Raw genomic sequence first — 17,887 nt, forward strand, 5'->3', positions numbered from 1 at the left:
CCATTATGTTAAGTACATTGAATTGCCATTGTGTATGAAAATGTGCTATATAAGCAAACTTGCCTTGCCTTAAATTGTGTCTGTTCCAGCAAAGAGGATGTACTTGGCAGACGTTAGGTCAATAGAGCTTTATAGATGTGAATAGGTTGTCTTGTGTCTCCAGGAGGGAAAGCAAAGCCCCTGGGCATTCATTTATGCACAGTCTAGGAGAACTGGTTTGCTGGCTCTGCCTCTTATTGTGTGACTTTACTTTATATGGAAGTCTCTTTTGTCAGGAATGTCCTGACCGCAAGCTTTTGTTTTGCTTGTTCTTTCACTGAATTGAGAACAGCTGTGCAAGTATCTTCAGATGTCTATTTTCTGAGTGTTGCACTGATGTGGTGCTGTCATAGATAAATAAACATTCAACCGGTGAAGCGTGAAAAGAGAGCGCTTCATTCTTAGTACAGGAAATGTCTGCAAATGTTTAATAGGACTGAAATAAAAAGACCCAAACTGAGCCCAGTACAAAAGCACTTTCAGGTGAAGAAACAACAGAATTATTATTTATTGCAACAAGAGAACACAGATATAAATAATGAAAAAACATTAGGTAATTGGCATTGTAACCAGCCAAGCATTTACCGGTGTATATAAATACAGTACATAACTCCATATAAATAGTTAACTTAGAGATCCTCTGTAGATTGTAATCAGCGAGCCCTTGACCCAAAGCAGAAATAATCAAAGATGATCTGAAGCACAAAACTAAATGCAATGCTCATCACAACTACCAGATACGCTACGACTCATTTTCTCTTAAGTTCATTCTCGACAGATCAACCAGAAGTAAGAAAGCCAGGCTCACTTTGTGTTCCACTCAGGCCAGTTTGACTGTGTTTTGCATCCTACAGCAAACTGTTTGGCTTTGAGTTCAGAAGCTGTTGATTAAGTAAAGCTGAACTAACAGAGCCAAGCCTAGAACACACAGGTGTGTTTTATCAATATTTACTCATGTTAAAATTTTCTTAACATACCAGCAGAGATAACCAGAGGGCTCAGCAAAGATTGGAGCTGTGTTTTGCTTTATTACTCACTCAGGAAGCAGGAAGTGCAGACTTGGCACAACTGTATAACAGATCCCTGATCATGACAATTTGAGATTCATTGCATAGCACGAGCTTTTCTACCAGCTCGCTCTTTGAAAATCAGCTGCAAAATGACTTGAAATCAGTGTAGCCTCTCAGTTAGCGTTACTGTGCATAAAGGCGACAAAAAGGTGATAGTGGCTCTGATGTCTGATGCCAAACCATGGATCAATCACTGAGTGCATGTCAAAATGTTGGGAGTACTAACTCCCCTTTTATCAGTGATAAGTGATAACCAAACGTGTTGGAATGCCCAATCTGAAGACTGTTGTTTAATAGTCATAATGGAAAGAAAGGAAGTCTAGTAGTATTCTGTAGCAAGATAAGCTTGCAAATTTACTACCCTATCATGCAAAACCCAGAGGTGGTATGCATTCACACAGGATATGCTGCATAGGGAGAAAAATAACAACAAATAGGACAAACAGCATTTCACATGACAGTTCACAGCAAGAGTGTAAAAGTCATGTGCAGTGGGTGTCTAATACCATGGGGCAGGGCCAGAGGGTTTGGGATGTAAGGAAGATAGTAAGGCTCTGATTTCCAGATGTTTCCACTAAGAACTTTGTGTTGTCCCTACTAGTTGAGGTGACTTAATGCTGTGGTTCATGACCAATGTGGTGTAAAGAGGAGCACAAGGTGCTCCAGGAAAAGATCTGAACCCATGCTAATCCAGCCTGGTCGCTGCCCGTTTCCTCCATAATCTCTCCTTCTTTTAATTCATGAGTGCCATGGTGCTCTCAGGCTGGCCACCAAAAAGCCCAGAGAAGAACTCCAGTGCCAGGCGAACGTGGATGGGCACAAAAACGTACGAGGTGTAGATCACCATGGCAATGGCGGAGAAGAGGATGGAGTTAAAGATGGACTTTTCCCAGGGCTCCAGGACATAGATGCCTGTGATGAGCAGGTACTGGTAGTACAGCCAGGCCAGATACTCCCTCAAGTTCTTGAAGTTCATCTTGCAGGCTGGATGAGCAAAAATGGAGGTGGAGCATTGTGAGATTCAAACCGTAAGGAAGGGATGGCGTGGAGGAGGAAATGAGGAGGATAAGACAATAACAAGAATTTAAATGAGACATTTAAAAAAGTACACGCTTATCAATGCACAGAGGACACAGAGGCAGTACATCAAGGTAAAAAATACTCAGCTACACATTCAGCATCATGGAGCCCTCATCTCAGGGTCTTAGAGGATTCAGCAGTGTATGTAAGAGACACTGATGAAATGATAGCCTAGTGGACATAATACAATCCTCGCGTATTTTCTTGACACATACACATGTTCACACATGGGACAATTATAAACAGTGAGGATAATAACGAGGAGGACAACAGGGTCTAGGTAGCAGTTTCCTACTGCCGCAGAACAAACAGCACAGGCGCAAAATGCACTTTAGCGTATAGCTACATGAAATTAATAGGTTCTAGCTTCATAACTGTTTGTATGGGTTTTCGTGTTTGCTGTTTTCCATCCGCAGGAATGTTCTCCTAACCGCATACAACCAGATTCCGCAGCACAGGTAGGGGCGTGGCCAACAGGTGCGCTACAACAGCGGGTCTACTTACCTGTTTTTCTGGAATATAGCTTAAGTAAAAAGGATAAACAAGGCTCATCCTTTTTCTATTCAGAGCACCTATAGGTCTAGAAAAAGCTAAAGTAAAGTAGGATTGTTACTGAAAACGCGCATTTTGGTTGCTTTCTGTGAAAATCAGCACTCTTTAAACAGAATTAGGGTGGTACCTGAAATAAAAGGTCTTGATAAATACCTCAGTTAACAAATGTGGCGCACAAAATGCAAAACTGAAAAAAAAAAATAACGCAAGCAACATTTAGAGTTCCTGTCCAGATGGTAGAAATGTTGAATGATTAATGATCTGTACATAACAATGACAAGTTCCATCACTATTCAATTTAGAGTTTGTTTTAAAACAGATAATTACTAACGGGAATATACCAGCTCTGTGTAGAACAATCCACATGGCAACTCACCTTTGTGGCCGACGTGAGATCCTGTTAATATGTCCCAGTGACAGCTCGGGTCCTGCTGCTGCTACGCTGCCGTAAGTAAACGAAAAGCTGGCTCACCAGTTTGCCACCGATCTATAGGTACTTGTACAAACTGAAAGTGACACCACACCCATCACTCTAAAGTAAAGGATTCACGACTCACCTGACGCACAGATCATGCAGGTGGACTGTATCCGTGGAGTTCAACGCACACGGGCCGGTGTGTGTTTACGCAGCCTAAAGAAAACAGTCCAAGCATCTGAGGCACAGGAGGAGGCGACGTCTCGGTTGCAGCTCTATTTCCTCCATGTGAAGCCTGCTGTTCTGTGTAGCATCTTTAAACTTTCTTCAGCCCGTGTCGCATCCTTCTGCGCATCTGTCCCACCACCATGCTGCAGCCCGACCCTGCGCCGCAGTGCCACCGCTGACGTAGGCGGTAGCAGCAGCGCGGCTGCTGTGCTGCACAGGAGACTACCTTGCTCTCAGTTGCTGGTCGATGCCTAGCTTGTCTCTTAAAAGAAATTGGTGTGGCAAACAGCAGAATCCTTGACCGAACTTTAAGTTTTCTGCCATCATCCGTGACCAAATATGATGCCCTTGTCAGAAGATGTAGCCTAGAGGGATATTCCTATCAGTGAATTGTTTCCTCAATGGCATCCTGACACAAGGTGAAACACTACTGAGTATTCAGTGACAGGACAGCATTAATATTTCTTTATTCAATGGGTTCATCAGGGTGTAATGTTCTTTTAGTTATCATTGTTGTATCAGTTTTTATAATGACTCCCACCAGCCATGAAAAAAACTGCCTGCTACGGTGACCTTGACACATGCTATGTCATTAAAGTAAACAATGGTTAAAATAATATCAAATCAGATGTTTTAAATGCAGTCAGGAAAGAAATGTGATCATGAAAGAAATGACTTTCATACCCTAAAACACCTTTTTGGGGGTTAAGTTCCCACTTAGCAGCTGTTTTCCTGTTAGGGGTGAGGGGCTAACTAAACATGTGCAAAATGAGTTTCATGGTTCTAGCACTTGTCTGAATGGAGGAATAAGGCACTGTTGCAGCTGTCCCTTGCTGCAACCATCATCCTGTTACCATACACTTAGTAATTACTGTACAGAAGTCAAATGTTAAACACAAACTAGACCTTCACCAAACATCCTGGTACTTTTTAATCCCCTCCCCATACTAAGACTAAAGTCCTTCAAGTGTGACTGAACACATACTAAACTGATAAATGTGTGAGGCACTAATAACAACAGAACTGACTAACTTCATCAGCAGCTAATGGAAAAAAAAACCCCATCTTCTCTTCAAAGTCCCTGCCTGAACAGGGGGTAAGCAGAAAAAGTGAGAGGCAGAGCCCAAACACCCCTGGAAAAAAAAACTGTTTAAATATAAGCCGAGGTGGTGTCTCTTTGTTTTGGGGCAATCATACGTACAGTTATGAAGTCTTATCTCCTATCTGCCCAGGTTTTGCTGACCTACTCAATTCTTACACTTGACAACACTAAACACTACTGGTGTGTAAACACAGGCAGCGCTGAAACGGCACACTGGTGATCAAAACGATGAGCGTGACATGTCAGACGCAGCGCAAGGGTCAACACATCCTCACTACTGCAAACACGGGACAGCTCTAAAGAAATGACCCGCTGCTGTCTTTACATGGCGTGTCCTGCCCTGCTTTGCTACAAACACTTTGTAAATCATTTTTCCAAATCAGATGATCAGCCTGACTACGCCTTACTACCGCAGGTGTTTAGAGGTCCAGCAACATGACATGGGCCTACAGATTATCATGGCAGCGAGTCTGTAATACTAGAAACTGCAGGTGTGGGGGGCACAAGAGCTCAGTAAGCGCACAGAGATAGTGAGCTGGGCCTTTGTTTTTTTTTTTTACAAAGTTATCAAATGCCAAGATTACATACTAGACTACTACCTGCATATGAGATCATGTGAAACATAAAAAGCCCCTGTGACCGCTTCCTTGTGAGGATATTTGTGCTTTTGAGTTGCATTTGAGTGCAAAGTGTTTGAATGCAAATGTGCTGAGTGTCATTTTCAAAAGGTATGGTGGTGTCTAGCACTGGCATCTGGATCTGTGTATGTGTGGACATATGGCGTATAAATGGTGACAAGTTAGAGAACTGTTCACACCTGAGACACAGCTTGAGTCAGGTGCACATCACTCCAGATCATTCTGAGGAGCCTCATTTGTTTGTAAAGCTCAGAGCACAGACCACAATTTGTGTCTGAAATGGCAGCACAGCTTGGTGCCTATTTGAATATTCCCCGTGGTAGCCAAATGACAGCATTAACAGGTCTGCCACAGGTTACCACAAGTGTTGCTATTTCAATGCATTACTTGCCATTTCTTAGTGGGCCAAAGCGCCATCTGGTGGATTCCCTCAGCAACGCACCTGACAACAAATTGTCACCTTTAAAATCTCAAAGCAAAAAACGTGCACGAAGTGTGGTTATGGACAAATATTTATTTTGGTACATTGAATTATAACCACTTCACTTCCCATAGTGTGGACAGAGATGATCAGCTGGGACAACAGAGAGTCTAGTTTCTCAATGAGAACATGTTACTGTTACCGTCACTAACCCACCATGTATGGTTTTAACTGCAAGTCATTACACCACAGTCAGAGGAACTGTGGGTTTCTCAGAATAAAACTACTTGTGAGCGAGTTCACCAGTATTCAATCTGCTGTCAGTTCAAAATCCGAGGCCTGTACTTGTATCACATCAGGGGACCTATATTGGACAGTTTAGCCATCGGTGCCCCACAGGCAGGGTGGTGGCCGACTAGTCTGTCATCATGTTGGCACCCTCTCCTCCTGTGGCATCGGTTAGGCTGAGCTCCTCCAACATTTCCATCAGGGAGATGCGTGGCGCTCCATCATCATCGGTGTCGCTCTCCACTGGGATCCTTGACGCATCTGAAATTCAGAAATCAACCTCTGGTTACTAACTATCAATACATCATCTATATTAAACTGTGTGACAAGAGCTCTATTAAGGCCTGAAGTAACCAAACGAGCCTGACAATGGAAATACACAGTTAACATATCAACAGACAGGCTAACAACTCTTGGGACACTGGTGCAGAGGACAGTCTGCAGTGTTCGGCTGCTCACCCCTATAGATGTTGACATTCTTCCTCAGAGCTTCATCCTCTTCCAGGTCCTCCAGGAAGTCCTGGAATTGTCTGAAGACAGAGAAGCAGGTTAAAGGGAAACCACAGCACAGCAGGCAAAAGACCATCAACAAAATATAAGGCATTCTTGGCACATTACCAAACTATTCACCAACCAACTCAAACAACGTCAGGCCTTTAAAATTGCACTGTAGAAAAGGACAGGATGAGGCTGAGACATTTTTGATGCCTTCAATCAGTCACTTCCATTAACATCACACCTTTCATCGTCTGTGTCGGTGCCATCGCGGTTTCTGGCCATCTCCTGCAGTTTCCAGTTCCTGCGCTTCACCCTCCTACTGCGGTCGTAGCTCTTCTTGATCAGGACCTTGGAGAGTCCATGTTCAGGACGTACAAATTACAACACGTCTTTCTTATGTTATTCAATGCACCAATTTAGCAGGTTTCCCCAGAATCAGATGGACAGCTGGTATTTTATGTTGCCACTAGAGGTCAGTGTTATTCAAGTCAACAATAAAGTATCACCTGTTTGCCAATGTTTGTTCACAGACAATGTACAGTGAAGTGTGTTTTGAGTCTTACCACATCAGGAACATGGTGAGGGTTAATCTTATTCAGGTACTCATCATTGATGTTGGAATTGGCAAAGTCAAACCTGCGGGGTGAGAAATGTGCCATCAAGTTTGAATCTCTGTCAACTGGACAAACGCCTGGATGTGTCGTCAACCCTTCATACTCACCCCAGCACCAGGTCTCCGATGTTGAGCAGGTGGCCTAGGAATGTGCGGCAGTGATACTGCTGACTGGTATCCATCTCTGATGTTTTCTGAACCCATACCTCAGCGAGGGTGTGCTGAAACACACACACACACACACGGAATACAAATACAGTTTCAAGCCACTGAAACAACATTCATCTTGTTCCTTTCCTCCAATTTGTTCTGACAGTTGCATCGATAATAATGCAGCATTCAGACCGTGTCCCAGCAAATCTCATTCCCTGTGCCATCGACACAAACACTCCTGTGTTCCTCTCAGTTTGGTCTGAATCCCACATAGAGGTTCAGGGGTAACGAAATGGTTCGCTATTGATTTTGCTTCCAAGAGAAGAGCAATGTTCCCCTATAATGCAATCTGTTCTGCAACACCAAACACAAACATGCACACACTCACCTTATTGGACCTCAGCCCAGCTCCAGCGCCCAGCTTCTGGTCTCTGATGATGTCAATGTCCATAACAATGAACTCTTCCAGTTGCCGTGGGTTACAGAGGCTGTTGAAGGGATGGCGCCAGTATGTGTTCCCATCCACCTCAGCAACTAGTGTGTATGACATTGTTCATACACTGATTAGTAAAAACTAACACCAGTCAGAGCAGACAGCTAAAAATATGAGCAGAAATTATACAGTACCACCTCGTTTTTACTTGACGGTTAAAGCACTTGAAAATTTAATCGCGCACATTTCATCAACTGCTCAGCCACTCTAGATACATTGGATTGCTGTAGATATTCCTGACAACTCAAACAGCAACATACTCCAAGTTATTTAACTAAAAGCCATCTGGGTACAGAAAACAATACAAATCGCATTTGTCTGCCAACACACTAGGCAGCACAACGCATTTCTCTCTGTACTATAAATAAAGCAAACACAAGCAGACAAACTGCAAGGCACATATTTTTAATTCAGCCCAAATGTGCCGAACGGAGCGCTGCCTCCAGGCTCCTTCTGCTGTTCAGCCTGCTCACAAAGTTCTTGCAACAAAAATAGCCTGCTCTTTGAAGAGTAATTAAAAGCGCGTGTGCCGCTTCCAAAATGTCAGAATTCAGCTGAAGAGCATCTCAGCCTCTCACATAATGAATGATTAAACCAGCTACAGCTGAAACACAGCAGCACTAATTGTCACCACACTTAGACTGATTGTAAATCCATATGAATAAGCTGAATTGGCCATGACGGGATGCATAACTCAAACTAGAGATGTGGGGCTTTTCTTTCTGTGTGTCTTGTTCTGTGCCATGACTGGGAACAGAGGCAAGCTGTGGAGTTATACGAGTCGACCAACATGTGGCCAGCACACTGAGCTCAGTTTAGTGAGTCTTTGAAGGGTTTCAGCTAAGAGATGACTCGCAGTTAGATCTCTATGGTAATATAGAGGAAATGCTTTTGTTTCTTTTTAAAGACAAAAATAAATCAATAGCTGCTATCAGTCAATCCCAAAAGATAAATACCACAAAGAGACTGTAATAAAAGCATTGAGGTGAAACAGTCAGAGTCATCTTCAAAGGAGTAGCAATAGGCAACTATGTGGAGAATCCTAACAAAAAGGAAAAGTCAAAATGTGCCACTTTCACTTTTGCAACTGTCAGGATTTGGTGCATTTCTCTGCCTCATGTAAAAGTAAATCAAAATGATGAGTATGGCTGGTTGGACAAGCCAAGGCATCACCTTGGCCATTTTGTTCCAACAAAGTGACTAATCAACTTATAACATTCCTGATCTAATTTAAAAAAAAAGTCTTTAACTTCCATTCCAAAAACATACTAAAGTACTCATTATGTAGAATGGCACATTTCACATTCCTGTATATCCTATTATTGTGTTATAATTACTGATGCATTGTTGTGCACATCACATTTAATGTTGCAGCCGGTAAAGGGGGAGCTGGTTTTAACTGGCTTATATGCATTTACTTTGAATTACTGCTGGGTAGCTTGTGAACATTCCACCACAGAAGTGTGCATTTAATTGTGAGTTAACTATGGACAATTATGTGATTAAATATTTTAATCCATTGACAGCAGTAGTTATTAATCCAAAACATGCTGTGAGCCGACTTTCCCATCCTGCAGCTACATTTTACCACAACAAGGCGAGCTGTAGTTCAGCTGCGGTTTGGACACTTGACTCATCAGTACTCACTCTGCAGGGTGTTGGGATCGATGAGGTGGATGGTGCTAGTCACACGGATGCACACACACACTTGACCCATGTTCCCCAGGCTCTGCGCCAGGCGTGGTGAAAGACACACGACGTTGTCCTGGCAACCAGACACAACATGGGGTCAAACTGAGGCCATGTCCGGTAGCGTTACCCAATACTCTTCTGATATCTGTTTTCATTTATTGAACATGGCCCCTGCCTTTCAAACATGCTGTGAAATCCATGTACCGCCACTTGAAAACCAGAACTAAAGCTACGTGTCCAATGGGATTAAACTATTAAAAAATGAACACAGCCCTGCCAAGAATCTCTCTTTCTGTCTTCGTTTCAGTGTTCAAGTATATTCATACTACCTACTGAATGAGTTTCATGTATTATTACCTGTCATTGTCAAAAATAAATATAACATGAAAGATTCTTGGCCCACTACACGTTTCAATCTGTAAGTCTGAGATGATTTGACAGCTTCTACCACAGCACTCTTACTAAACTAACAAAGTGAAGGCTTCAGAGGTGATGAGTAAAGAAATACGACCGTTCTGGCTTGTCTGAAGCACTAAGCCCACATCAGTGTGTCTCAACTCACGGCGGATCATTTCTGTCAAATAAAACCCAACTATAAGGAAACGCCTCTGTATACCTTGCAGACAGGTACAATCTCCACAGAGAAGGTGCTCTTATAGTTGTATGTGTTTGAATGGATGTCGTGAGAGATGAGGCGCTGGGATGCCTTTGACCTGTACATTTAAAAAGAAAATGTTTATCACCATCACCACAGACGTCACTCAGAAACACAGCAGAGTCCATGTTGAATGCTATGTTAACATGTATATAGTGACAGAAACTATTTTTCCCTCTGAATTTTTAACAGGTTTCCATTCTCTGCCAATGCAGTTAATCTATCGCTACATTTTAGTAACACCTGCTAGAAAATCATCTCCACATTTGCTCACAAATTTCTGGACCACTGGATGGAAACACAACCACTGAATTTAACAGTTGTAATCCATCTGAATACTCTGAAGGCTGTGTCTAAATACATGTAAATAGAAGGTGAATGTGTTCTTAATACTGAGCCTCATGAGGATAATGTTTTCACCTGCACGGCACTGTGCACTGGAGGAAGTCCACCATCTTCTGAGCGTGCTGCTTGGAGCCAAAGTAGAAATCAATCCCCTCTGAGCGAGAAGAGCAATACCATCAATAATTTCATCATTTCACAGACCATCACCGCTGCAAAACATATGCATGGAAACAACAACAACACACAAACACACACGCGCGCACACATACACACACACAGGAGAGCAGATGGAGGTGGGGGGAAATCTGGCAGCCACATGTTGAAACCTTCACAAAGCTTTTAAGTCCTGCCGAGATATGGAGAGGATTGAAGTAGACTACTGGGCCAAAAACCCCACTTCAGTCCTATCCAGGAGCACAGAGCGCTGCTGCTGAGCTGTCAATCAATGCACCGCACATGTGCCTGAGTGTGCGTCCGGCGCAGCAGTTAGCACCTCTCAACGGGGTATGACACAAACCTCCGAGTGCAGGAACCTGCCATGGAATGCCTGCTCTGATCACAGCACAGCACATGCCTGTCTGAGGCCCACCCAAACACAAGACGTGTGAGCTGATGGGCGCCTGTTATATGCATGCATGGCTTGCCCTGGGCTATGGGGAGAGGTAATTAACACATCATTATGTTCTGCTTACTTCTAATCCACACTAGTTATGCTGGTGACAAATATGAAACAAGCTTCCCACTTTTCAGTGTAATTTGGTTAGAGGCCCTAAGGGGGGGGCTATCGTTCATGAAAATAAACTCAAATACATAAAACCATGTGCCACTGACCTACCATGGATTTCTTTGATGTTGAGGGCATTCTGGTGGAGTTTATGCTTGAGGATCAGCTGTTCCAGATAGTAGAATGTCTTTTTATGAACAGTCTGTTAAAAACAACAAACATTTCTCAGCATCATCATCGTACAGAGATTCATTCTGATCCTTCCAGCCCTATGTCACATTACTTAAACCTTTGGTAATGCAAAACTTGGATAAACAGCCTGACGTCTGGCACAACCAGTCGCTACATTTGACCTTTCAGAAAAATGTTCCACTGAAGAACTTCAGAGCCGCAGCTGTCCTATTTTCATTCTGAACAAAATTTAAGATGGGAAAAACACATCTCGGGTACAAAGCACTGGTGAGATTGTTCAAGATTTTAGTACGGGGTTAATTCATACTCCCTTTACCCGTTTCACCGTGAAGAGAAGTGACGCTGGCCTTTAGTGTGAAGTAGCTGCAGATGGCGTTGAGTTATTTAATAAGCAGGGATAACTTTATTTAGGCGGAGACAGCGGTTATAATTCACATGTGGACATATTTCAACCTGAATTTTTTTAATAACGATGGAAAAATCTGAAGGCTGTCACAGAGGGGTGCAACTGGAGTGCAAACAGAGGACTGAGTGCTTCAGGATTGGGAAATCCTACGTACATAGCAACTTCTAATCACTTCCTGAGAGAAATGGTGCCCGACTTCCAAACTCTGGCTGAAGTGGAGCTGGCAAGTATAGTCTCCAGTGTGGCAGCAGGGCAGGAGTTACGTACATAGCAACTTCTAATCACTTCCTGAGAGAAATGGTGCCCGACTTCCAAACTCTGGCTGAAGTGGAGCTGGCAAGTATAGTCTCCAGTGTGGCAGCAGGGCAGGAGTTCAGCTTTCAGATCAAAATTAGCATGGCCAAAGATATAAAACCTAGTAACAGTCACCTTTGCAGCAGGTCAGAATCAGCTTTACTGGCCAGGTGTGTTGAACACATGAGGAATTTGACTAGCACAGTGGCTCTCAATGTGCATGTAAGTTGTCTGATGTTTAGTAGCTCTTCTCTGGTGAAGGTAATCTGGGATGGGTTGCAGAAGGCCGAGAAAACAAGGAAAAACAACAAACACCACCATTGCAGCCATACGTGGCGCCATGATGACAAATGACACAGCTGAGTTCAATTCGGTTATCCTAACTTCATGTAAATGGTAAATGGGTGCCTGTTTGTGCACAATGACCACAGTGTTTTTAATGGCCTCCACTGTCACTATGAGGAAAAAAAAAGTCATCTGCTTCATGTGGTGTTGACATGAAAAGTGGCTGCAAGATGTTTCCACCCTTACATGGAAAAGACCTTTTGCAGCATCGACAGTATCAAACCTTGTGAAATGTAACCACACATACTGTAGTTAAGTCTGCTGTGTGTGTGTGTGCTGTAGGTTACAGATCTGTCTTCTGCAGACCACACATACTGTAGTTATGTCTGCTGTGTGTGTGTGTGCGCGCTGTAGGTTACAGATCTGTCTTCTGCATTTGGAAAAGTGAAAATGCAGCATAGATGAATTGGCCAAGTATGTTACACACACAAGGAATTTGTCTCTGGTACAGAACCGACGTTTAAATAATGTTGCTTTGTTCTTCATAATGATGTGGGCTGAACTACTGCCTTAGTCATGTCATCTAAAGTACTTTTTCAATTAAAGGAAACAGTGGGTGTGAGGGTAAATTTAGCTTTAGCTAAGGCTACTGCATCTGTGGTTTCCTCACTATATAGCTTTACTTTGGGTCTTGGTTTTGCTGTACTTCCTGCCAATTGTACATAATGTGTCTAGATGTTTTGTCGTACACTGTCCTGGAGCACCAACCAAAGGGCTCAATGATTCCTCTGTAGAATTGTATCAGTAGCTCATGAGGCAGGTTGGACTTCCTGAGCTGACGCTTCCTCTGCCGCGTCTTTTTGATGATGGAATTGATGTTGTTTGTCCACTTCAAGTCCAGAGAGATGATGGAGCCCAGGAACTTGTAGGACTCCATGACTGGAACAGTGCTGCTGAGTATAGTGAATGGAGACAGGGTGGGGGAGCTCCTCCTAAAATCCACTATCATCTCCACTGTCTTCCATGTGTTCAGCTCCAGGTTGTTACAACCACACCGCGGGGCCAGCTGTTCAACCTCCTGTCTGTAGGCCGACTAGTCATCGTCTTGAATGAGGCCGATGACTGTTGTGTCATCTGCAAACTTCAGGATCTTTACAGAGGGGTCTCCTGAAGTGCAGTCGTTGGTATAAAGGGAGAACAGTGGCGGAGAGAGCACACATCCCCGAGGAGCACACGTGCTGATAGTCTGGGTGCTGGATGTGGTTTTCCCCAGCCCTCACCTGCTGCTTCAGTAGGTGAGTCATTCATTTCCTTGATAGAGGATTTCTTGGTAACTGAGATGATGATAGAGTGTTTGAAACAGGAGGGAACTACACAAAGCTTTAGTGATCTATTGAAGATCTGTGTAAAAATGGGAGCCAACTGGTCGGCACAGGAGGGGGTCACACCATCTGGGCCTGGTGCCTTTCTGATCTTTTTTTTTTTTTTTTTTTTTTTTTTTAAAAGGCTACACACAGACCTTTTTCACAGACCCTCAGAGGAGGTGGGCTGATGGGAAGAGAGGTGGTCCTGGGGGAAGCAGCTACTGGTTGCGGGTCCAAGATGAGGTGAGGGAGGGGTGAGGAGTCCTGCCTTTCAAACCTACAATAAAACCCATTTAGTTCGTCAGCCAGCTGATGGCTGTCCACAGCAGGGGGCGGTCTCCTGTACCCGGTGATGTTCCGTAGACTCCTCCACACTGACGACAGCTCAAAGGCCCAACACTGATTTTTCGGCCTTTCTGAGTAGCTCCTCTTTGCTAGTCTGATCTCCTGCCAGTGTGTTTCTAGCCTGGTTATACAGAGTCCTATCCCCACCCCTGTAGGCCTCCTCTTTGACATGACAAAGCTGTTTGAGCTTCACTGTGAACCAAGGTCCATTGTTATTAATGGGCACACACATGTCCTTACAGAAACTGATATATGATGTCACAGTGTCAGTATACACATCCAGGTCTGTAGGTTTGCTCTGTTAAAATCCCCCAAGATAATGAGCAGGGAATCTGGATGCTTCTGTTCCATGATTAGAATCCGCTGAGACACAGATTCCTCTCTTTTTTCCAGGGAAATTCTTTCACACAGTCCGACAACAACAACAGCAACAAAAGCACACAGGAGCACACCACTGAGGGAGCCCTGGACGGTGCCATGATTGCAATCACCTGTTGACATCACCTGCTTCAAATGGAATCATCATTTCACTGTTTTACCTCATTACTGGCCCTGAAATGCAGCCGTCCCAACATTTTTGGAATGTGTTTCAGGCATCAGAGTTGAAGTGAATGTTTATTTTGAACAAAGAATAAAATTGATGAGGTATTACATCAAATAATGTGCTGCTGCATTGTTTTCAGTGTAATACTATCAGCTGATTTACACATCCCTATTTTCACTTTTAATTTTGATTTTACATGCCATCCCAACGTTTTCTGATATGGGGTTGTAGATCTCACCTACCTTCTGCCTAACTTGCACCACAGCCTTCCAGAAGTCTTTGGCTTCCACACGGTGGCAGTCGTCGCACATCTGGGACTGGATGACAAACTCGACCACAAACACCTGCTGTAGGATAGCACCATTCATCACCTGGTGAGACAAAGACAGCAACAAGTTACACCATATGCTCTTAATGCATGGCGAGAGCTCGGCACTTACAGTCCTTCACTTCGAAAACACCGTTTCTGTGTCGGCATTTTTGAGCCATTTAGATACATCTGCCCAGTGAGATCTGCAGACAGTATTACACAGTCCCTCCAACAGCACAAACAAAAGATTTGGCCCCAAACAGCACAGGGCTCAGGTTCTCACTAAAGGTCAAGGAGATGAGATGACAGCCACTGGCAGCAGTCACCTGTTTCAGTCTAGATCAGACAACTTCATTTTAACAGTTTATGCTGACGTCTGTTGTGAACATGACAAACTAAGTCACAGAGTGTCACTTATAGAAATTAGGGGTGTGTGTGTGTTACACCTTGGCATGGCTATTTTCACACATGAACCAAAGAACTACCACCTAAAAACACTAACACAACTCACATTTGAAGATCATATGCCCAGCTGAAGTCACTGATCAGTCTGAATGTCATTCTCCCAAACTTATCACTTCCACTCTGTTTTCTTACCTCTTTCTGAATAGTCACTTTCATCTTAATTCTTTTGGAGTGGGGCTCTGTCCACAGGAAGCCAGCATCAATAAGACGCACCTGTGTGGGGAGAAGCATGTCATCATGACAAGTCTAACACATGCTATAAGGTGGACACACCATTATGATACTGCAATCCAGAACAAAAGGTCTATATGAAGATTATGTTTATTATTCATTCTGAATTGTGTTAAAGGAGCTGATTCAACTTTATGGCTATTTAAGAGCTGTGGCCATCCACTGATTGTCAAAAAATGTAGCAAATACTTTAAGCGTCAAAGCAACAACAAAACAAATCACTTATTGAGGCATTATGTTGTTGGGTTGTCTGTCCCTCCGTACATCCCATTCTCATGGACATGAAATCTCAGAAATGGCTTGAGGGACTTTCTTCAAACTCAAGGATGAACTGATTAGATTTTGGTGGTCAAAAATCAAGGTCACAGTGACCTCACGTTCGTTCCGTTCCCGTGGCCTAGACTGGCTGGTAGAGGCACACAACTGTAACGTGATAATTCTAGTTATCATTATGAAGTGGAAGCCTTTGGTTTTGGACTGTTGGTTGAATAAAATAAGACATTTATAGAAGCAAATTTTTGCTGTCAGAAGTGATAACAGGCAATTTTAATTATATTCTGACATTTTAAAGACAAAACATTTAATTACTTAACTGAGAAAATAATCAGAAGGTTGACATTAATAAAAAATAACTACAGCACTAGGTTAACTGTGAGAGCATAATTTCTTTTGTTATTCATTCTTACATTGTATCAGATCTTAATCTGTTACAGAAATGATATTATTTCAACTGCATGAATGTTTTCTCCTCTGCATACCCAGATTTCATTTTATTTTTGTATGATTATGTATGTGTGCATACATGCTCTTGTTCAAATGGATGTATGTACCCTTATGTTTCATGCTTTTTTTGTGTAAAATAATTGCAATTCTAATTTTGCTTGTTGACCAAAAACCTAATAATAAATATATATAACCCTATATATATAACCTTTCTAACCCAGAGAGAGAAGAAAGAGGAGGGGAACCGGGAAAAACTGGTGGTTATACCAGGGTTCATGTACAGTTTTTGTGCTGATATTGTCTTTTGTGAAGTTTAGTAAGAATCATACTCACTTTGCTCATAGAGCTCTTAAGTTTTTTCAGGCAAAGTGCCAACAGTTCTCTGGATTCCAGTGCACACTGTACCCAGGTGGCCGGAGGCTGCAAGTACCTGCATAAATGTAGAAGACAAATATTGAAGCCTCAGCTTTCCCAACAAAGTTTGTAACTGTAGCCTAAATGTTTTCTAGAGAGAATCAAGGACAGACACACTGACATTGTAAAAAAAAATGTATGACAGATTTGTACTTATAAAAACAACAATTACAAACAAACCTTTCACACTGTTTGCAGAAGTGCACTGTGACTTGCTTGGGGATTCCCTCTGAGATGTCTACCTGAGTACGCAGGCAGGCTACACACATGTTGGCAGGGTTGGGAGGAATAGGGACGCCACAGGTGCAGCACAGGCTACGGAGGAGAGAAGAACACTGGTCAAGTTCAGTGAAATAAATAAATAATGTAATTTTGTCTGGGTGGGTGGCAAAATGTTTGGATTTCAGACTATTCTATAAGGCCAACATGTACTACACATTACTGCCAATTCTGTCATTAAGTATAGCATGGTTTATTTTAAAATGCCTTCCTCATCTGTCTAGCAGTCATTTTTGCATGTTATGCAACTGAACAATTACATTTTACAGGGCTCATGAATCATCTCAACAAATATTTAGTTAAATGTCTATAGTTTTAATGTTGAAATCACGTGGGACGACGACGACTCCTCATCCTAGCTGCTGTGCTACAGGGCAAGTAGGAAACTGCCATTCAAGTTTTAAGAACTAGCAGGCAAACAGTAACTGAGTCCAAGAAACTACCAAATTCATATCACTGTGTCAGGACTACCACACAATACGGTTTCGAGATCATAAAAACCCCTTATACATTTTACTTACATATTCCCCTGACTGCTTGTGGCAGGAGCTTGCATGTATTCCATTCTTGTCAACTTGACAGGTCACAACAGATCACTGAAAAGAAGCAGCGCAGGTTCTGTAATTAACATTGCCAGCTCTAGATTGAAACAGTTAGCATAAAAGGCTAAAGTGCTAGTTTTGATGAGTGATTGTAAAAGTTATTCGTGGAGAAACAAGCACAGTGTTAACCAAAACTATTCGACTTCTACAACGGGTCCAAACGACTTATGACAACACTTACTGAAGTTCTCTCGATGACAAATCCACAACAATGCATTAAATAAAATCCCCCACGTTTTCTCCACCATGGACCATGGAAAGCTCGCTCTTTGATGACATCACTCAAGCCCGAAGGACCACGAGACTGTCCATGTTTGCCTGAAAAAAATTCATAAAAATTGTTAGAAATTAATAAAAAAATAAATATTCGGCATTAAATATTTGTTTCGGCTAATCCAAATCACCGAGCAAAAGTAAAGCAAACATA

The 17,887-nt window shown here is 42.8% G+C and overlaps 2 protein-coding genes across 3 annotated transcripts; both read right to left on the minus strand.

Annotated features, from left to right (window-relative positions):
* Positions 1-629: 629 nt before the first annotated feature.
* On the minus strand, positions 630-3,626 carry sptssb (serine palmitoyltransferase, small subunit B). Of its 2 annotated transcripts, none has more exons than XM_020615643.1 (3): positions 3,299-3,626; positions 3,118-3,178; positions 630-2,093 (listed from the first exon to the last, which is right to left on the minus strand). In XM_020615643.1, the coding sequence occupies exon 3, from the start codon at positions 2,083-2,085 to the stop codon at positions 1,843-1,845; it is 243 nt and encodes an 80-aa protein (XP_020471299.1). In that variant the 5' UTR covers positions 2,086-2,093; positions 3,118-3,178; positions 3,299-3,626; the 3' UTR covers positions 630-1,842. The 2 variants fall into 2 exon arrangements, with proteins under 2 accessions (XP_020471299.1, XP_020471300.1); XM_020615644.1 differs by having other exon boundaries at positions 3,118-3,183.
* Positions 3,627-5,618: 1,992 nt separating this feature from the next.
* On the minus strand, positions 5,619-17,764 carry nmd3 (NMD3 ribosome export adaptor). Its single transcript, XM_020615604.1, has 16 exons — positions 17,642-17,764; positions 17,380-17,454; positions 16,760-16,894; positions 16,499-16,595; positions 15,344-15,424; positions 14,679-14,807; positions 11,118-11,208; positions 10,358-10,436; positions 9,899-9,995; positions 9,238-9,355; positions 7,486-7,631; positions 7,053-7,165; positions 6,895-6,967; positions 6,573-6,679; positions 6,293-6,363; positions 5,619-6,094 (listed from the first exon to the last, which is right to left on the minus strand). Exons 2-16 carry the CDS (start codon positions 17,421-17,423, stop codon positions 5,961-5,963), a joined length of 1,515 nt encoding a protein of 504 aa, XP_020471260.1. The 5' UTR covers positions 17,424-17,454; positions 17,642-17,764; the 3' UTR covers positions 5,619-5,960.
* Positions 17,765-17,887: the final 123 nt, after the last annotated feature.

The sequence above is a fragment of the Monopterus albus genome, unplaced genomic scaffold (assembly GCF_001952655.1).
Source record: "Monopterus albus unplaced genomic scaffold, M_albus_1.0 scaffold167.1, whole genome shotgun sequence".
NCBI classification, from domain to species: Eukaryota; Metazoa; Chordata; class Actinopteri; order Synbranchiformes; family Synbranchidae; genus Monopterus; species Monopterus albus.

Excerpts from the sequence above, each read along its gene's own strand:
- sptssb (XM_020615643.1), bottom strand. The coding sequence starts at position 2,085 with ATGAACTTCAAGAACTTGAGGGAGTATCTGGCCTGGCTGTACTACCAG.
- nmd3 (XM_020615604.1), bottom strand. The coding sequence starts at position 17,423 with ATGGAATACATGCAAGCTCCTGCCACAAGCAGTCAGGGGAATAT. Across the intron at positions 14,808-15,343 it reads AAGTGACTATTCAGAAAGAG|GTGATGAATGGTGCTATCCT; the intron begins GTAAGAAAACAG and ends TTGTCTCACCAG. Across the intron at positions 6,364-6,572 it reads ACCGACACAGACGATGAAAG|ACAATTCCAGGACTTCCTGG; the intron begins GTGTGATGTTAA and ends CTCTGTCTTCAG.